We start from the raw sequence: 16,501 nt of genomic DNA on the forward strand, positions 1-16,501 counted from the left end.
TGTCTCATGGAGCTGGAAATTATACTTTCCAGTTTCAATGCAGACATTTCCTTCCTGGCTCTTTTGGGAATCAAATGAACATCAGAGAGAATTAAGAAGAGAGAGAAAGAAAACACCCCAAAACAAGACAATCTTTCATATTTCATTGGTATCACACTCACTCCCTTAAATCAGACCCCGTTCAACGTGCAACTATAGAAACTTCCCCTGAAGTATACACTCCCCAAAGCACCAGACCATGTTTGCAAACATAAAATAGTGGTCAAATTCTGCTTCAGGACAGGGTTCACACAGAAGTCAAATGCCTCAACTATATTTACTATCCTGATGGTTTCTTGTAATTCCTATTTGATCAGCTGTATCAGAAGTTAGAACAACCATGTGTTATTTATTTATGCATGCATGCGGTGAATGAGTCTGAAACAATGCTCTAAAATCCCAATTTGTAAATTCAGAAGACAGGGTTAAAAACAAAGAGAGAGAGAGAGAGAGAGAGAGAGACTGCTAAAGAAATCTCAATACATATCTGGCCTGATTCTCCACTCCATCACACTTGTCAATGAAAAAAACCAATGCAACAGAATAGAAAATCGAGTGCAGTAAAACCCCCAAGCATTTCAAATTCATGAGTGACCCCACCCAAAAGTCATGAGACTTTAAAAAGTAATGAACTTGGGATCCTTTTTATCTGCCTCTCTGGTTTTTGAGCTTTTAGGGTTCACATATTCAAGCTTTCCTCCACAGTTACGAGTGCTAAAAACTTCCTGTTTTTTTTAAATTGATAGCTGAGATTTTTCCCCAGGTCACCTGATTCCAGAAGCTGGGGCTTTGAGAAAAATGCCAAATATCACAAGACCACAAGAGTTGCGAACAAAACACCTGACACTTCAAAACGTTAACGACTGGGCTGAGCGGATTTTTACCATGTTAACTGGAAATGTGTTTGCAGGGCTGAAACGTTTGAAGTACCGGGGGTTGCCTTGTTTATATATTTTAGGCTTTCAGAACAGTTCCTTTAATTATTTATTATTCAGTTTTCTCAAGTTCCTATACCATCTATTATTTTAAAATATTTCATTTCCTATTGAAAGGGGAAAAACAATAATCAAATGCATCAAAAGTTTTAAAAGGTGAACATTTGCCATAAGGATTCTTCCTGAGCCCCGCCAACTCGTCCTAATATTTCTGTTTGCTGCTGAAACCCTTATATAGTTACATGAAGAGTTCAGTTTCCATAGAAACTGTTATTGTCTCAAGAATTTCAAAATGGTAAAAAATAGTGTGTATTTTACAGTCCTATTAGCATACTGTGGATGCAAATTCTTCAATAGTTAATCATTCAACTGATATTTAGTATCTTATGACATTATTAGTTATGTTCCTACATTTAAGAATTTATATATTATTGACACATGTATACCTCACATCAGAGCATATGAATGTTCACAGAAATGTGTGTTTTATTGCACAAGAAGCAATTTTTCTCTTTCACTGCATGTAGATAGAGCCTTTCCCAGCCCTCACACTGAAATAAAACTGCAGAGGTTGCTACCAGGTAAATGGAATGGCAAGAGGAAATGAATATGGAATTCAAAGGAGCAACTATTGATTTACAAATCAGCTTCAGCATTTTTGAAACATAAATAGCTTGGGGCCTGCCCTTGCTGGAGTTCTAATCTGGCTGACGTCAATGGGAGTTTTGATGAGTGAGGACTATGGGGTGAGGCCCTGAGCATTTAATGTTTCAGAAATGAATCTACATCAACAGTTATTCCTTCTGGTTTAAAGATGAATCGCTTATTAATCTCCTGCTCCCCAAATTACTTTTGCTTCCTTCTTAAATGATTCTAATAACTTATTAAAAACCAGAGATTAATATTATCATCTTATTATTCCCTCGGCCCTGTTATATCTCCCATTATATTGGAATCAAGACACTTCTCCTAATTCACAATTATAAAGGTTTCTTTGGGTTTTTTTAGGTCATTAGTTCCATTTATCTTCTCATTTGGAAATTCACTGCAACGCTGGTGGCGCTTGATATTTGTCCTTGGTTACCAGTACTCTGTACCTAAAGCATAAGACTTTGCACAAACACCACAGTTAGGTGGGAAATATTGAGATAATTTCCAAGTCTGGTGTTTTGAGGTTGAAGAGAGAAGAATAAATCCTTTAAAAATTGGGGGATAGGAAGGATTGGCTTGTGGTTAAAGCCCTCTATCACAAGTCACTTGGGGCCAGATTTTTAAAGATATAGAGGTTCCACCAGTGGGATTTTCAAAAGTGCCTAGGTGCACCTGCATCTCTAGGTGCCTAAATACCATTAAAATCTGGTCCTTGATCTAACTTTGCCTCCGTTCCCCCATCTGTAAAATGGGCATATCACTCCCTCCTCTGACTCTTTGTCTGTCTTCTCTATTTATTATAGGAGGCAAGAGCTCTGACTATGTGAATGTACAGTGATCATCACAATGGCCAAAGATCTTGGCTGGGGCTTCTAGGTGTTGTTGAATTGTAAATAACAATACAATCAATGGGCCTCACTTCCATGGTTACCACCCCTGAGTTTCACCCAGTTTCTTTACATGTGGGGACTGGTTGAGCCCTCTTTCACCTATTTGGAACATTCAGCGTACACTGGTAGTGAAGACAATGAACAGGGAAATTCAATGAAAACAAATCTTTCTGTTGTTTCCTTGCCAGCTGAGATCAGTGGAAATCTGGCCTGAGCTGGAGGTGCAGGATCAAGCCCTTGTTTAGAGCTAAATCATGACAGGGTCCTGTGGAAACACATCATCCAAAAAAAGGGAGCAAAAAAGAATGGGGAGGGGTGGGTGTTACATTTCCTCGGGGTACCCATGGTTATGGGGGCATGTCGCTACCATCTGCTCCTTAGTATGAGGAAGCCTTGTCTGTGCCTGCAGGGGGTCCTCTCCCCAACTTCACCAGCCACGAGCAACACAAGTCCTCCCCTCTAGGCCTGCACAGGCCTTGCTCTCTCTACAGGTTAGCGATAGGCACTGCCCACCCCTTGAGCCCTCCAAGAGTCCACCTGGAGTGTCCCATCCTTGCTCCATGGGACACTCACAGATTTGCTGCTCCCAAAGGAACAGGACAGCCCAAAATAGGAATAGGAATAGGAATGAAAAGGATTTGCAGCCAGAGGGAACAGGGGATAGACCGGAGAATTGCACCGTCACCAGGAAAAGGCAGATCTTCGTGATTGAGGACTCCTTACTGAGAAGAACAGACAGGCCTGTAACCAGAGTTGATCCAGAGAACAGAAGGGTATGCTGTCTATCGGGTGCTAAGATACAGGATGCGGACCTGAGGTTGAAGAGGATCCTAAAGGGAGCAGGAAAGAATCCATTCATCATCCTTCATGTGGGAACAAATGATACCTATAGATTCTTGCTGGAACGTATCAAGGGAGACTATGCCGGGCTGGGGAAGACGCTTAAGGAAATCCAGGCTCAGGTGATCTTCAGTGGGATTCTGCCTGTTCCTAGAGAAGTGCAACAAAGGTGTGACAAGATTATGATGCTCAATAGATGGCTCAGGCAGTGGTGCTATAAGGAGGGTTTTGGGATGTATGGTCACTGGGAGGCATTCATAGACAGAGGGCTGTTCTCTTGGGATGGACTCCATCCGAGTAGGGAGGGAAATAGACTTCTAGGATGGAGGCTTGCACAACTGATTAAACTAGGAATTTGGGGGAGATCCAGGTAATCTCCACGCCAGATTTTAACATTGAGAGGGAAGAAAATGAAGTAAGAAAGGATACAGCTGGGGGTAGGAGAATGGACATAAGGAGGAAGGGCAGTGTGGATACCAGTCTAATAGGTCATACTGGCTATAGAATGACCGTGCCTAATCAGGTGAAGAAAGTGAGTGAGGCCAAACAGCAAAAATTAAGATGTTTGTATGCGAGGAGCCTAGGAAACAAAATGGAGGAACTAGAGCTACTGGTGCAGAAAGTGAAACTAGATATTATAGGGTTAACAGAAACATGGTGGTATAGTAGTCACGACTGGAGTACAGGTATTGAAGGGTATGTGCTGTTTAGGAAAGACAGAAATAAAGGTAAAGGTGGTGGAGCAGTATTGTACATCAATGATGAGGTAGACTGTAAAGAAATAAGAAGCGATGGAATGGATAAGACAGAGTCTGTCTGGGCAAATATCACAGTGGGGAAGAAAGCTACTAGAGCCTCCTCTGGGATAGTGCTTGGGGTGTGCTATAGACCGCCGGGATCCAATGTGGATATGGATAGAGACCTCTTTAATGTTTTTAATTAAGTAAATACTAATGGGAACTGCATGATCATGAGAGACTTTAAGATCCCAGATATAGACTGGAGGACTAGTGCAAGGAATTATAAGAGGATTTTCCTATATGCATTCCTTCATCAAGTAGTTGCTGAATCAACAAGAGGGGATGCCATTTTAGATTTGATTTTGGTGAGCAGTGAGGACCTTATAGAAGAAACGGTTGTAGGGGACAACCTTGGCTCGAGTGATCATGAGCTAATTCAGTTCAAACTGAACGGAAGGATAAACAAAAATAAATCTGTGACTAAGGTTTTTGATTTCAAAAGGGCTAACTTCAAAAAATTAAGGAAATTGGTTAGGGAAGTGGATTGGACTGAAACACTTATGGATCTAAAGGCAGAGGCGGCCTGGGATTACTTCAAGTCAAAGCTGCAGAAGCTATCGGAAGCCTGCATCCCAAGAAAGGGGAAAAAATTCATAAGAAGGAGTTGTAGACCAAGCTCAATGAGCAAGCATATCAGAGAGGCGATTAAGAAAAAGCAGAAAGCATACAAGGTGTGGAAGATGGGAGGAATCAGCAAAGAAAACTACTTTATTGAGGTCAGAACATGTAGAGATAAAGTGAGAAAGGCTAAAAGTCATGTAGAGTTGAACCTTGCAAAGGGAATTAAAACCAATAGTAAAAGGTTCTATAGACATATAAATAAGAAGAAAACAAAGAAAGAAGAAGTGGGACCACTAAACACTGAGGATGGAGTGGAGGTTAAGGATAATCTTGGCATGGCCCAATTTCTAAACAAATATTTTGCCTCAGTCTTTAATGAGGCTAATGAAGAGCTTAGGGATAATGGTAGCATGACAAATGGGAATGAGGATATGGAGGTAGATATTACCATATCCAAGGTCGAAGCCAAACTTGAACAGCTTAATGGGACTAAATCAGAGGGGCCAGATAATCTTCATCCGAGAATATTAAAGGAACTGGTACATGAAATTGCAAACCCATTAGCAAGAATTTTTAATGCATCTGTAAACTCAGGGGTTGTACCATGTGACTGGAGAATGATAACATAGTTCCTATTTTTAAGAAAGGGAAAAAATGTGATCTGGGTAATTACAGGCCTGTTAGTTTGACATCTGCAGCATGCAAGATCTTGGAAAAAATTTTGAAGGAGAAAGTAGTTAAGGACATTGAGGTCAACGGTAATTGGGACAAAATACAACATAATTTTACAAAAGGTAGATCATGCCAAACCAACCTGATCGCCTTCTTTGAAAAAGTAACAGATTTTTTAGTTAAAGGAAACGCAGTGGATCTAATTTACCTAGATTTCAGTAAGGCGTTTGATACCATGCCACATGGGGAATTATTAGTTAAATTGGAGAAGATGGGGATCAATATGAACATCAAAAGGTGGATAAGGAATTGGTTAAAGGGGAGACTGCAACGGGTCCTACTGAAAGGCGAACTGTCAGGCTGGAGGGAGGTTACCAGTGGAGTTCCTCAGGGGTCGGTTTTGGGACCAATCTTATTTAATCTTTTTATTACTGATCTTGGCACAAAAAGTGGGAGTGTGCTAATAAAGTTTGCAGATGATACAAAGCTGGGAGGTATTGCCAATTCAGAGAAGGATTGGGATATTATACAGGAGGATCTAGATGACCTTGTAAACTGGAGTAATAGTAATAGGATGAAATTTAATAGTGAGAAGTGTAAGGTTATGCATTTAGGGATTAATAACAAGAATTTTAGTTATAAGATGGGGACGCATCAATTAGAAGTAATGGAGGAGGAGAAGGACCTTGGAGTATTGGTAGATCATAGGATGTCTATGAGCCGCCAATGTGATATGGCCGTGAAAAAAGCTAATGTGGTCTTGGGATGCATCAGGAGAGGTGTTTCCAGTAGAGATAAGGAGGTTTTAGTACCGTTATACAAGGCACTGGTGAGACCTCATCTGGAATACTGTGTGCAGTTCTGGTCGCCCATGTTTAAGAAGGATGATTTCAAACCGGAACAGGTACAGAGAAGAGATACTAAGATGATCCGAGGAATGGAAAACCTGTCTTATGAAAGGAGACTCAAGGAACTTGGCTTGTTTAGCCTAACTAAAAGAAGGTTGAGGGGAGATATGATTGCTCTCTATAAATATATCAGAGAGATAAATACCAGGGAAGGAGAGGAATTATTTAAGCTCAGTACCAATGTGGACACAAGAACAAATGGATATAAACTGGCCATCAGGAAGTTTAGACTTGAAATTAGACGAAGGTTTCTAACAGTCAGAGGAGTGAAGTTCTGGAACAGCCTTCCAAGGGAAGCAATGGGGGCAAAAGACCTATCTGGCTTCAAGACTAAGCTTGAAAAGTTTATGGAGGAGATGGTATGATGGGATAACATGATTTTGGCAATTAATGGATCTTTGACTATTAGTGGTAAATAGGCCCAATGGCCTGTGATGGGATGTTAGATGGGATGGGATCTGAGTTACTACAGAGAATTTTTTCCTGGGTATCTGGCTGGTGAGTCTTTCCCACATGTTCAGGGTTCAGCTGGTTGCCATATTTAGGGTCGGGAAGGAATTTTCCCCCAGGGCAGATTGGCAGAGGCCCTGGGGGTTTTTTGACTTTCTCTGCAGCGTGGGGCACAGGTCACTTGCTGGAGGATTCTCTTCACCTTGAAGTCTTTAAACCATGATTTGAGGACTTCATTAGCTCAGACATAAGTCAGGTTGTGATCCGTTTCTCATGAAACAAGACATGTTGTCAGCTGGTCTCCAAGGTGAAGGACCCAGAGTGGACCTTCATCTGCTCTCCCAGATAGACTCCCATAATCCATTGCTTTTACTCATAAACAGGATCTCCTCCAGCTGTTTATTTCTTCCTGGCAATGTCCTCTCTTGTAGAATTGGCAATCTTTCAACTGGTATCAGGCTCATTATGCAATGCCCAGTACATGCATAACCAGACAGAAAGAGAAGTGCCTGTTACTTCCTGCTTAGAAGGAACCTGTCCAGTGACCTGCCTAACCTTAAGAACATAATTTTCAGTATAGATGCATAACTTGGTAAATATTATCTATGTATATGCTCCACAATGATTATGGCGACAACAGAGACCCTACATGCCACCTTTTAGTGATCCAGGGGATCTGATCCGGGGGAACTCTGTAAAACTCTATGCACCCTCTGTGCCCTCTGCCAGTTGGCACCGAGAGATTCATAGGTCATAGTTGGCCAGGTGCATCTGGAGTATGGTGCAACCTACAATGGCCCCTTGTACACTAGGAGGGAATTATTCCTGAAGCACAGTCCTTCCCCTGAGCTTTCCAAGGGTGAGACTCCTCTGCAGCACTCCTACTTGAGCAAGTGATCAAATTCCACTGTTGGCGTCTCAGTGAGCAGTTGTTCCGGATACTGGATAAAATGCTGGGCCCACTGATGCCAACAGAAGATTTGCCATCGACTTGCATGGGGCCAGGATTTCATCTGCCCAACTTTCAAAAAGGCATTGGATAGAGTACAGAGCACATGTACAAGACAACAAAATGCTCAGTTGATTTCTGGAGAATTCATGAGATGGATCAAGAAGTTGGTATATTCACACCCAGCAGTTGATACTGAGCCTAGGAAAACATGAAGGTTCAAATAATGCTTGAGTGGGTACTCGAGAGGAGGGGTGGGTGCAAAAGAGCCCCTTCTTTCCTCAGGCCCCCCCGCAGAGAAGAGCCACAAAACTCGGCTGCAGTGCTTGGGAGTGCAGACGTGGGGAGAAGTAGTACCGCCCATCATGCTACTGTCCGCAGCGAAAGGAAGGAGGGTCTAGTCATGGATAGGGCATTAGACTGGGTTACAGGAAACCTCGGATCATTCCCTGGCTCTGCAGCTGACTTCCTGTGTGATGCTGGGAAAGGCATTTAACCTGCCTTATGCCTGTTTCCCACCTGTAAAAGGGGAGTAGAACTTCCCTGCCTCAAAGGATGATGGGAGGAAAAATACATTAAAGACTGTGAGGAGGCTTAGATGCCACGGTGATGAGGTTCATATTGGTACGTGGATGGCAAGAACATGTCTTGTGGGACCGTGTACAGGAGAATGTCCTTTTTATCACAACTACAGGGGAGTATAAGGGGATTTACAGATTACACCTTCCCAAGAGGTGTAACAGGCACCACACATTATGGCCGTGGCAGGTATTAAAAAGACCACTTTTGTAATATTTCCTTTCACCAGAGCACAGGCTGCTCCCACCCTACCAGCCTTCCACAGCACATAAATCCATAGCTTAGCTTTAATGATTGTTATCAGAGCAAAACATATTATGATAGTTTGAGACAGAGTGAGATAGATTGACAGAAAGACTAGCAATGTTACCCACTATACAAGAAGATAAAAGGAACTGAGTATTTTCCCCCACGGCTAAAAATGACCAAAGGAAAAGAATATTCCTTTTTATATCAATTAAGAAGGCACATTAGAGATTACAAAACACATACAAAACAATTCACAAAATATGGCTCTCTTGACTGGAGGAAGACAATTGTTGAAAATAACACACACAGACGAGTTTGAAACAGACCTATAAATTAGCAGTTTCGCTTCTTGTACTTAAAGATGCCAGCACTTACTACCAAAGATGGACTTTATACAATACAGTGGCAAATAATTAAAGGTAACCCAAGAAACACCCCCTTTTTGTTTGATAGGGGTTCAGAAGAGGGTGGAGGAAGAGCATCCCGGAATAATGAACGGGTGGATAGGAGGGGTTTTTTTTTTACATGTGGGTGGCTGTGTAAAATTAATTTAATATAATTTCAAATAATTGTTTTAATGCTGCTGGGACTTTGTTGCAATACTAATGTTGTGTAGGGTACCTAGTGCCTTGTATAGGCATCTTTGGTGTTATTATTTAACTACAAAAATAAATAAATCAAATAGGACATTCGAAAAGCCAGTGCTGGATACAGATCACTTTATTTCTGTCCACCTTTCCTGATCTAAAGACCACTGAAAGTGGTGTAAAGACTCCCACTGACTTAAATGGGTTTTGGATCAGGCCTTTGTAAGACAGAGGCCCAGTCTACAAGCCTTTATAATTATGAACACACAAAATTAAATGAGCTTACTCAAACTAGCAGGAAACAGAGTCACCAAATTCAATATCACAGATTATCATAAATTAGAGGAATGCAAAAGAAAAAAAAGTTATTTCTACGCATTTAATGAATTTTCCATCCAAATCCTCTTTCTGATACAAACAGCTGGACCTTGTGCCATGACCTAAATATCACATGGTCTCTAAGACAGCCAGGACACAGGTCATATAGACTTACTACATGTCCCTGGTACGGAGAGTGCCTCCAGCACCACATATACGGCCAGATCCTCAGCTGATCTAAGTCAACTTCAATGAATCTATGCCAATTTACAGAAGCTGAGAATCTGGACCATAATATTTAGAAATGAAGTAGGATGAGCAGGTTATGGGTGCTATGCCTTTACATGGGTGCTAAGTGCAAGGACTTTCTCCTCTGAAGAGGCTCCATGCAGGGGCTGGCCACAATTACAGTCCTTGCCCTCACCTGAATGCAAGGATTATTCCCACTAGTACTTAATGGTAGGGAAATAGAGGGTCCATGGACAGGGCACCCTGTGACCTGTTAAGGAGGGTAGCAGTGGAGAAGTGCTTCTGCACATCTGGTAGCTTTGGGAGTCACTATACCTCTCTGACGGCCGCCCTCTAGGCCTGGGGTTGAACTAGTGATGTCCCGATCTCAAAGCCTGAGCTGCTACTGTGGCTCTGTCACACCGAGTCGCCTGTAACATACACTCGCCCATGAATTACACCTCTTTGCCCACCGTGCCCAGAACATGGACCTGTGCACTATAGGCATAATTGATCCCCAAATGAGCATTTTGCTCCACCGGGTAAACATGGCCCTGTCAAACTGCCAATGCAGGTGCTGCATCTATTGTGCCACGCTATCAAGGATCCCACGCAACTAGCGATGAAAGGCGGGCTGATTCACACAGGTACGAGGCATTACACCAGGACGGAAGTCCTGGTTTTCTGCTACCCTTCAATTAATGCCACTGCACTCAAGCTGGTAATACACAGTAACAAAAACAGCCTTTATGTAACCTAATAAACAAAAGTCCCCAAATCAATGCCTGCACATGAATCTTAGCTAAAAACATTTTTGCTAGAAGAACTTGAATGCCTTATATAAAAGTGAGTATCAGTTTAAAAATAATGTTCCAGCCCTCGTTAATTTTTTATTACTATTCATCATAAAACCATTAATCATGGTGAAGTAATTTGATATTAATGTCGATGTCATAAAATACTTCTTTAGCATTTCAATTACAATTCAGCATTTCAAATGCTGCTGGCACTATATGGAAAGCTTTGAAAACCAGATTTAATACATTTGAAGATAACCATCAGTTAGGTTCAAATACACAGAACTTGCCATTCATGCTGCTAAAATGTATTCTGACAAAACCTGAGCAGCTCATGGGAAAACATCCTGCAACACAGCTGGATGGAGCACAGAAGGGGCAGAAAGGAGTGTGGAGGGACAGGATCAACTGCAAATCAATCATCCACTTCCTCCCGAGGCCAGGGTAGGAATTGCAACTCCAGAGGCTGCTGCAACCCTGAAGCTTCGGCAGCAGCCACGAAGCAGCAAATATTCATTTCCAGAGCCCTGGAGAGATTTTCTTTCCTTCTACAACCTCTGTGGATTTCCCTAGGGTACAGTACAGTTACCAGAACGGCACGCTAGGGATTTTCCACTTAGATGTCAATTATCTGTCCAAAACCAACAATATAGAAAACATATTTCTATCAGCAACGTTCATCAGGAAGGTACAAACAAACCCACCTAACTGGATCCACAGGGTCTGATTCAATGACCACTGAAGTCACATGAAAAAGACTAATTGGCTTCAACAAGCAGGCAAACATCCAGTACCAAATGCAAGGGAGAACTAAAACTAAACACTCAGCCAATAGGGAAGTTAAGAGCTTCCATCATTTTGACAGGATCTTTAAAAATACTTCATGAGTTTCCAGGTTATTGTTTATTCACTGCAAATAAAACATTCATCAGAACTGTACACAGAGGCTCAACAGTCAATGGCCCAAACATCTCAACGCATCTTTTCACAGGCTGTGTAAATGAAGAAAAAGGCAAAATGATATTTATTGTGTTGGACAAATTTTCTAATTGCTGCATATAGTTTCCAAGCCATCTTATCTAAGTTATCAGTGCAACATCTGGTATGTACACAACAGCAGTTCCTACCTTGGGAGCTCTGGCGTGTTTCCCACATCTGGCATCTCTGACAAAGCTGAGATCTAGCAGCTCTGTCTCCTATAAGGAAAAGTTGAAATACATATTGTTACCCATTCATTGAAAATGAACACTTCGCTAACTGCGCTATTGTTCCCTAGTAATGCTACTGTCTTCAGTGAGCTCTGTGCAGGTTCTGTCCTGCACATTACATACCGTGTCAGGAGTAACAATTCCTCACTGCAATAGAGGGACCGTTGCCATATAGCCCCATTGTTTCCTTGAAAATCTGCTTTGGTCTTTTTCCCCCCACCCCATCTCCATCACCAGTTTGATATATTGATTTTCCAGGTACTCATTTCAAACCAAAATTATTTAGTCTATTTCTTGTGTTGCCAAGCACTCTACTGTGGTTCACATTTTTCAACAAAACCTCTATATATTGTTTTTTATGTATCCCTTGTCTCGCAATAATTAGCTCTTGGCTACCATTCTGCAAAAGAAAACTTCAAAAAACAGAACATCCTAACCTCACAGTGGAAAAATCTACATGATCGTAGACATGACATTTTGAAAAGTGTGTGTGAATAAGAAGGATGCTGTGCACTTAGTGATAACGTGCACCATCAATTTTATCGCGACTATTTTCCTTACTACTCAATAAAAATCATGTAGTTTCGACCATCATCTCACACTTCAGATGACTTCTACATATTGCACTTAAGAGAACAAAAACAACGTGCTACGTGACCTCTCCTACGTAGAGAAACAATACAGAGAATATTGTGTTGTATTTTCCAAGGGTTTAATTTTACTTTTTAAACACAGTTTTAATAATACCAGCTAGCTTTTATCAGATCTCAAAGCACTCTACAAAGAGGAGTTCAGTATCATTATCCCCATTTTACAGACGGGGAAACTGAGGCACACAGGCGTGACATGATTTGTCCAAGCTCATCAAGCAGGCCAATGGTTGAGCCAGAAACAGAACTTAGGTCTCCTGAGTCCCAGTCATCCACCTTCACACTAGCCAAACTTTATCTCCCCTAGGCCCTCGTGTCCAGTCCTGCATACCCATGCAGAGGTGTAAGGTGTCTCCCCATTACCCTGCACTAACTACCCATACCATGGGTAGCAGTGCAGCATGAGACGCACCCTCCGCAGGGCCAATACTCCCCCACACTGCATGGGGAGGTGGAGAAGGTGCGGAGAATGAACGGAACCATGGCTAGCCCTCCCCCACCCCCCCCACACACAATGAGCAGGGCATTGCTGCCACACCATTGTGCTGGGGAGTGTACCCATCACCAAGTCTAGGGTTGGTACAAAGGACTCCCACTCTCTTGGAGCAGGGGGAAACCAGGCAGACTCAGAATCAATATCTTCTTCCCTAACTGCTCCTGGGTAGGTGTAATTGCACATCATGGAAGGTACTTTAACGTATACAAACCCCACACTGGGCAACAAGGGGCCAGACCTGCCCCGCCACACCTGCAAGGCAGGCACAGGCTGGGGGAGAAATTAAAGGATGCAGAACAGCTCCCTTGGGGGCAGAGCAGAAAAGAGAGCAGACATGCACTTCACAGCTCCTGAGAGAAAAGCTGAGGGAAGGCAGAATCTTCCCTACCAAAGGTCCCTCCCTGAGGGAAGGGAGGATCTGCTTCAGGGATGCCCTAAGAGGGAGGCATTCCCTCCTACATATGGACTCAGTTTATTTGCATTAAATCCTCTTGTTTTCTTTATGGACTACCCCAGCAGGGGAGAGTTGGAACTAGGGTGACCAGATGTCCTGATTTTATAGGGACAGTCCTGATTTTGGGGTCTTTTTCTTATACAGGCTCCTATTACCCTCCCCATACCCTCTCCCGAACCTGGCTGAGGGCCAAGTCACCAGAAGAGATAGCTGCTGCCCCGAGACAGGGGGAGCTACCACACCATGCATGGCCACAAGGAGATGCCAAGCAGTGAGTTGACCACCTGCACATCTAATCATAGACAGCAAGCTTTGGGCAACCCTCGTATGGTAGAAAGTGGCCCAGGGAGGGCAGCACCGGCTATCAGACCTTTGATAGTCCTCACAGGGCTCTGGGCTGGAGTCTGGTGGAATGGGAGGGCCTGGGCTCCCCTACCAACCCTCCCCCACCACCACCACCCGCAGTTTGAAGGCCGGAAGCCTCACCACTAGGCAATGCTCCCCACAAGTGAAGGCCATCACATATGGACATAGCTACTGTGCAAAGAACAGTGCTTGAAGAGAGATTTATCTCCACTTGTATGCTCTTTGCAAGCACCGAGCACATATTTCCCAAGTAGCAACACAAACTATCCTGTGAGATTCGAGCAAATAACTCTGAGTTGACTGGACATTGCTTAAAAATATTAAAGCCCCTCTTACTATTGTCTGCCTCATTTACACCTTGATGAGGACTAATAGTCCATATTAGCATAAATCTGTTCAATTACAGGTATAAACAGTGCTAAAGCTTGACTCTGAATACAGCAAAATAAGGACTCAATGTGGAGTCTCTCTGTTGACTTAATGTCTGAGAGACACTCAGACAAAATGAATGAAATATCGAAGAGTTGCATTCATGTTGCATTCATGAGACTGATAATGGCAATAAGATTTAGAATAGGAAGAGGAGCTCTAGACTTTAGATGTAATTAAAGAAATATCGAGGAGAGAGGACATTTAACAAAAGGGAGATAAGATAAGCGAGAAACTGAAAAGAGAACCCAGGATTTGAGAGTGAAATGGAAACTAAGACAGTCTTTCTCCTTTTTTGCAGTTCTGCTCTATCAACAGAACTGAACATGGTAAAAAAAAAAATACTACCCACAATAAAGCATGCAGATTGTGACTATTCGAAATTCAGGGTTTTATCCTCAACTAGAGTCAATCAGCATAGATCCATGGACATTAGCTGAGTATCCAGCCCTATATGTTAAGGATCACATGGTGATCCCCTTGTCTCACTGAGTAATACCTTCACCCCACAAGAAGTCCCACTAACTTCAGTGAGACTGCTTGTGGGGTCAGGCAATATTCAACATGAGATTGAGTATCCACAATGCACTACTGACAACACCAAGAGCTCAAAAGTAATGAGAAGGGCTTAAAAATCGAAAGATGGTGGAAACATTTTGGGTGCTCTGTTTGTATTCTGGTTTTTGAGCCTTTAGGGTTTGTGGTTTTCAGTTTTTCCCTGCAATTATGAGGGCTAGAAAAAACTTTTTTTTTTAAATGAAGGCCAAGATGCTTGTGTAATCACAGGTCTCCCAACACTGGGGCTTTCCAAAAAACACCAAATATCACAAGATAAAATCCTGAGGGATGGCAACATTTTGGCAATGTGGCTCTAAGGATGCTGCAGACATGAAGAAAGACATTCCACTTACGCAATCAAAGAAGGATTTAGAAAACTGAAAAGACTGACAACTGCTAGAAATGAATGGTTATAACAGTGAGAACGAATGAAAGAAGTAGAAGAAAAAGGGATAACAAGAGAAGATGAAAAACTACACACAAGGTGATTGTGAGAAGCTTGTTATTGTAGGATTGGCCTTGTATTTTATTTTAAAAAGAGAATAAATGGCTAGACCTCCCCTAACACAAACTTATAACAAGAACCTTTCAACTCAAATAATACACATCAAGAATAAATACAAACAACGAACACCCAAACAAATCAATACCTCACAAAACAATCAAGTCAATATTATTATCAGCATTTGTATCCTAGGATCTGGGCTCCCTCTAGGAAGGGGATTGTTAGAACAGGGCAGTGGAGTTGTAGGCACACTCAGTCTACAAAACCAAGGCCATCTGAAGAGGGGATGTAATTAGATCCCTACTTTTAAAGAGTGGAATCTGTCAGTCCTTGCTGTAACCTTATGCACGTTACCATATTTTGGATCTGGCAACTGAGCACCTAGGAGGTTTTTTTGGCTAGTGCACAGACTTTTCACGTAGGTTTTGTAGGAAGTAGCTACGCAAGCCCTGGGAACATATGACCCATAGTCCTTGTTTGTTAACAGATATTAGAACTGAACAGTACATTTATAGAGACAAGGTGGGTGAGGCAATATCTTTTATTGGACCAACTTCTGTTGGTGAGAGAGACAAGAGACAGAAGTTGGTCCAATAAAGATATTACTTCACCCACCTTGTCTCGCTAATGTCCTGGGCCTAACACAGCTACAACAACACTGCATGCAACTACGGTACATTTATGCAATTTAATTTTACATGTGCCTCCTGCATTGTGAAAACAGTAGCCCTTATGCCATTGTAATTTGCCATCTAAAGGCAAGAAATTGAGGTAAGCACACCCACATAAATGTCACTGTAGCCTGCATTCACTAGGGTCTGAATAAGTCAGAATGCATAATGTAACATTTCTTAGACGTTCCTAGGTTCAAGAATATCAAACCCTTGGGAACTTTGTGAGCTTTAGTAATTGCTTTCATCTTCCAAATGACTCATTAAAGAGTGGGAGGGCAATTTCCTAATATTTTAGTATACATTTTGGACAGGTTTTTTGTGAAGCCAAAATATACTTCCATTCTTTACTACTTGGTAGAAAAACGCTGCAGTTCAAGTGCTGCAAAATTGACAGTCTAAATCCTGCTGCTACGGAAATCAATGGGCACAGGATTGGAACCATACTGTGTGCTAGGTGAGCCATGAAAGCCTATGGCAACTGAGAAGCAAAAACACTGTAAGTCCAGCCTGGCACTGAGTAGATACCTGTAACCATTGTTACCGTGAGCTATTACTCTTGCAAGAGAATAATGTCTCTTAATTCAGCTACCACAAAAACACTAAGAAATTAATATTAATCCTGCTATGTTTGTTTTCAACTATCATCTGAGACAGAGACCCATCCATATAGGGCTAGATTGTGCATCCTCACTCTTCTGGGTGAGCATG

The 16,501-nt window shown here is 42.2% G+C and overlaps 1 protein-coding gene across 4 annotated transcripts in view; it reads right to left on the reverse strand.

The window, feature by feature from the left end:
* The window catches only part of PLCB1 (phospholipase C beta 1), a 657,432-nt gene that overhangs the window by 471,645 nt on the left and 169,286 nt on the right, over positions 1–16,501 (reverse strand). For 3 of the 4 annotated variants that reach the window (XM_038396758.2, XM_043512118.1, XM_038396761.2), the window contains exon 3: positions 11,581–11,649. The exons of the other annotated variant lie outside the window; for it this stretch is intronic. In XM_038396758.2, coding sequence (XP_038252686.1) covers positions 11,581–11,615 — 35 coding nt within the window. In that variant the 5' untranslated portion in view covers positions 11,616–11,649. The remainder of the gene's footprint in view (positions 1–11,580; positions 11,650–16,501) is intronic. 4 annotated transcript variants of the gene reach the window in all.

The sequence above is a fragment of the Dermochelys coriacea genome, chromosome 3 (genome assembly GCF_009764565.3).
Source record: "Dermochelys coriacea isolate rDerCor1 chromosome 3, rDerCor1.pri.v4, whole genome shotgun sequence".
In the NCBI taxonomy this organism is placed as follows: Eukaryota; Metazoa; Chordata; order Testudines; family Dermochelyidae; genus Dermochelys; species Dermochelys coriacea.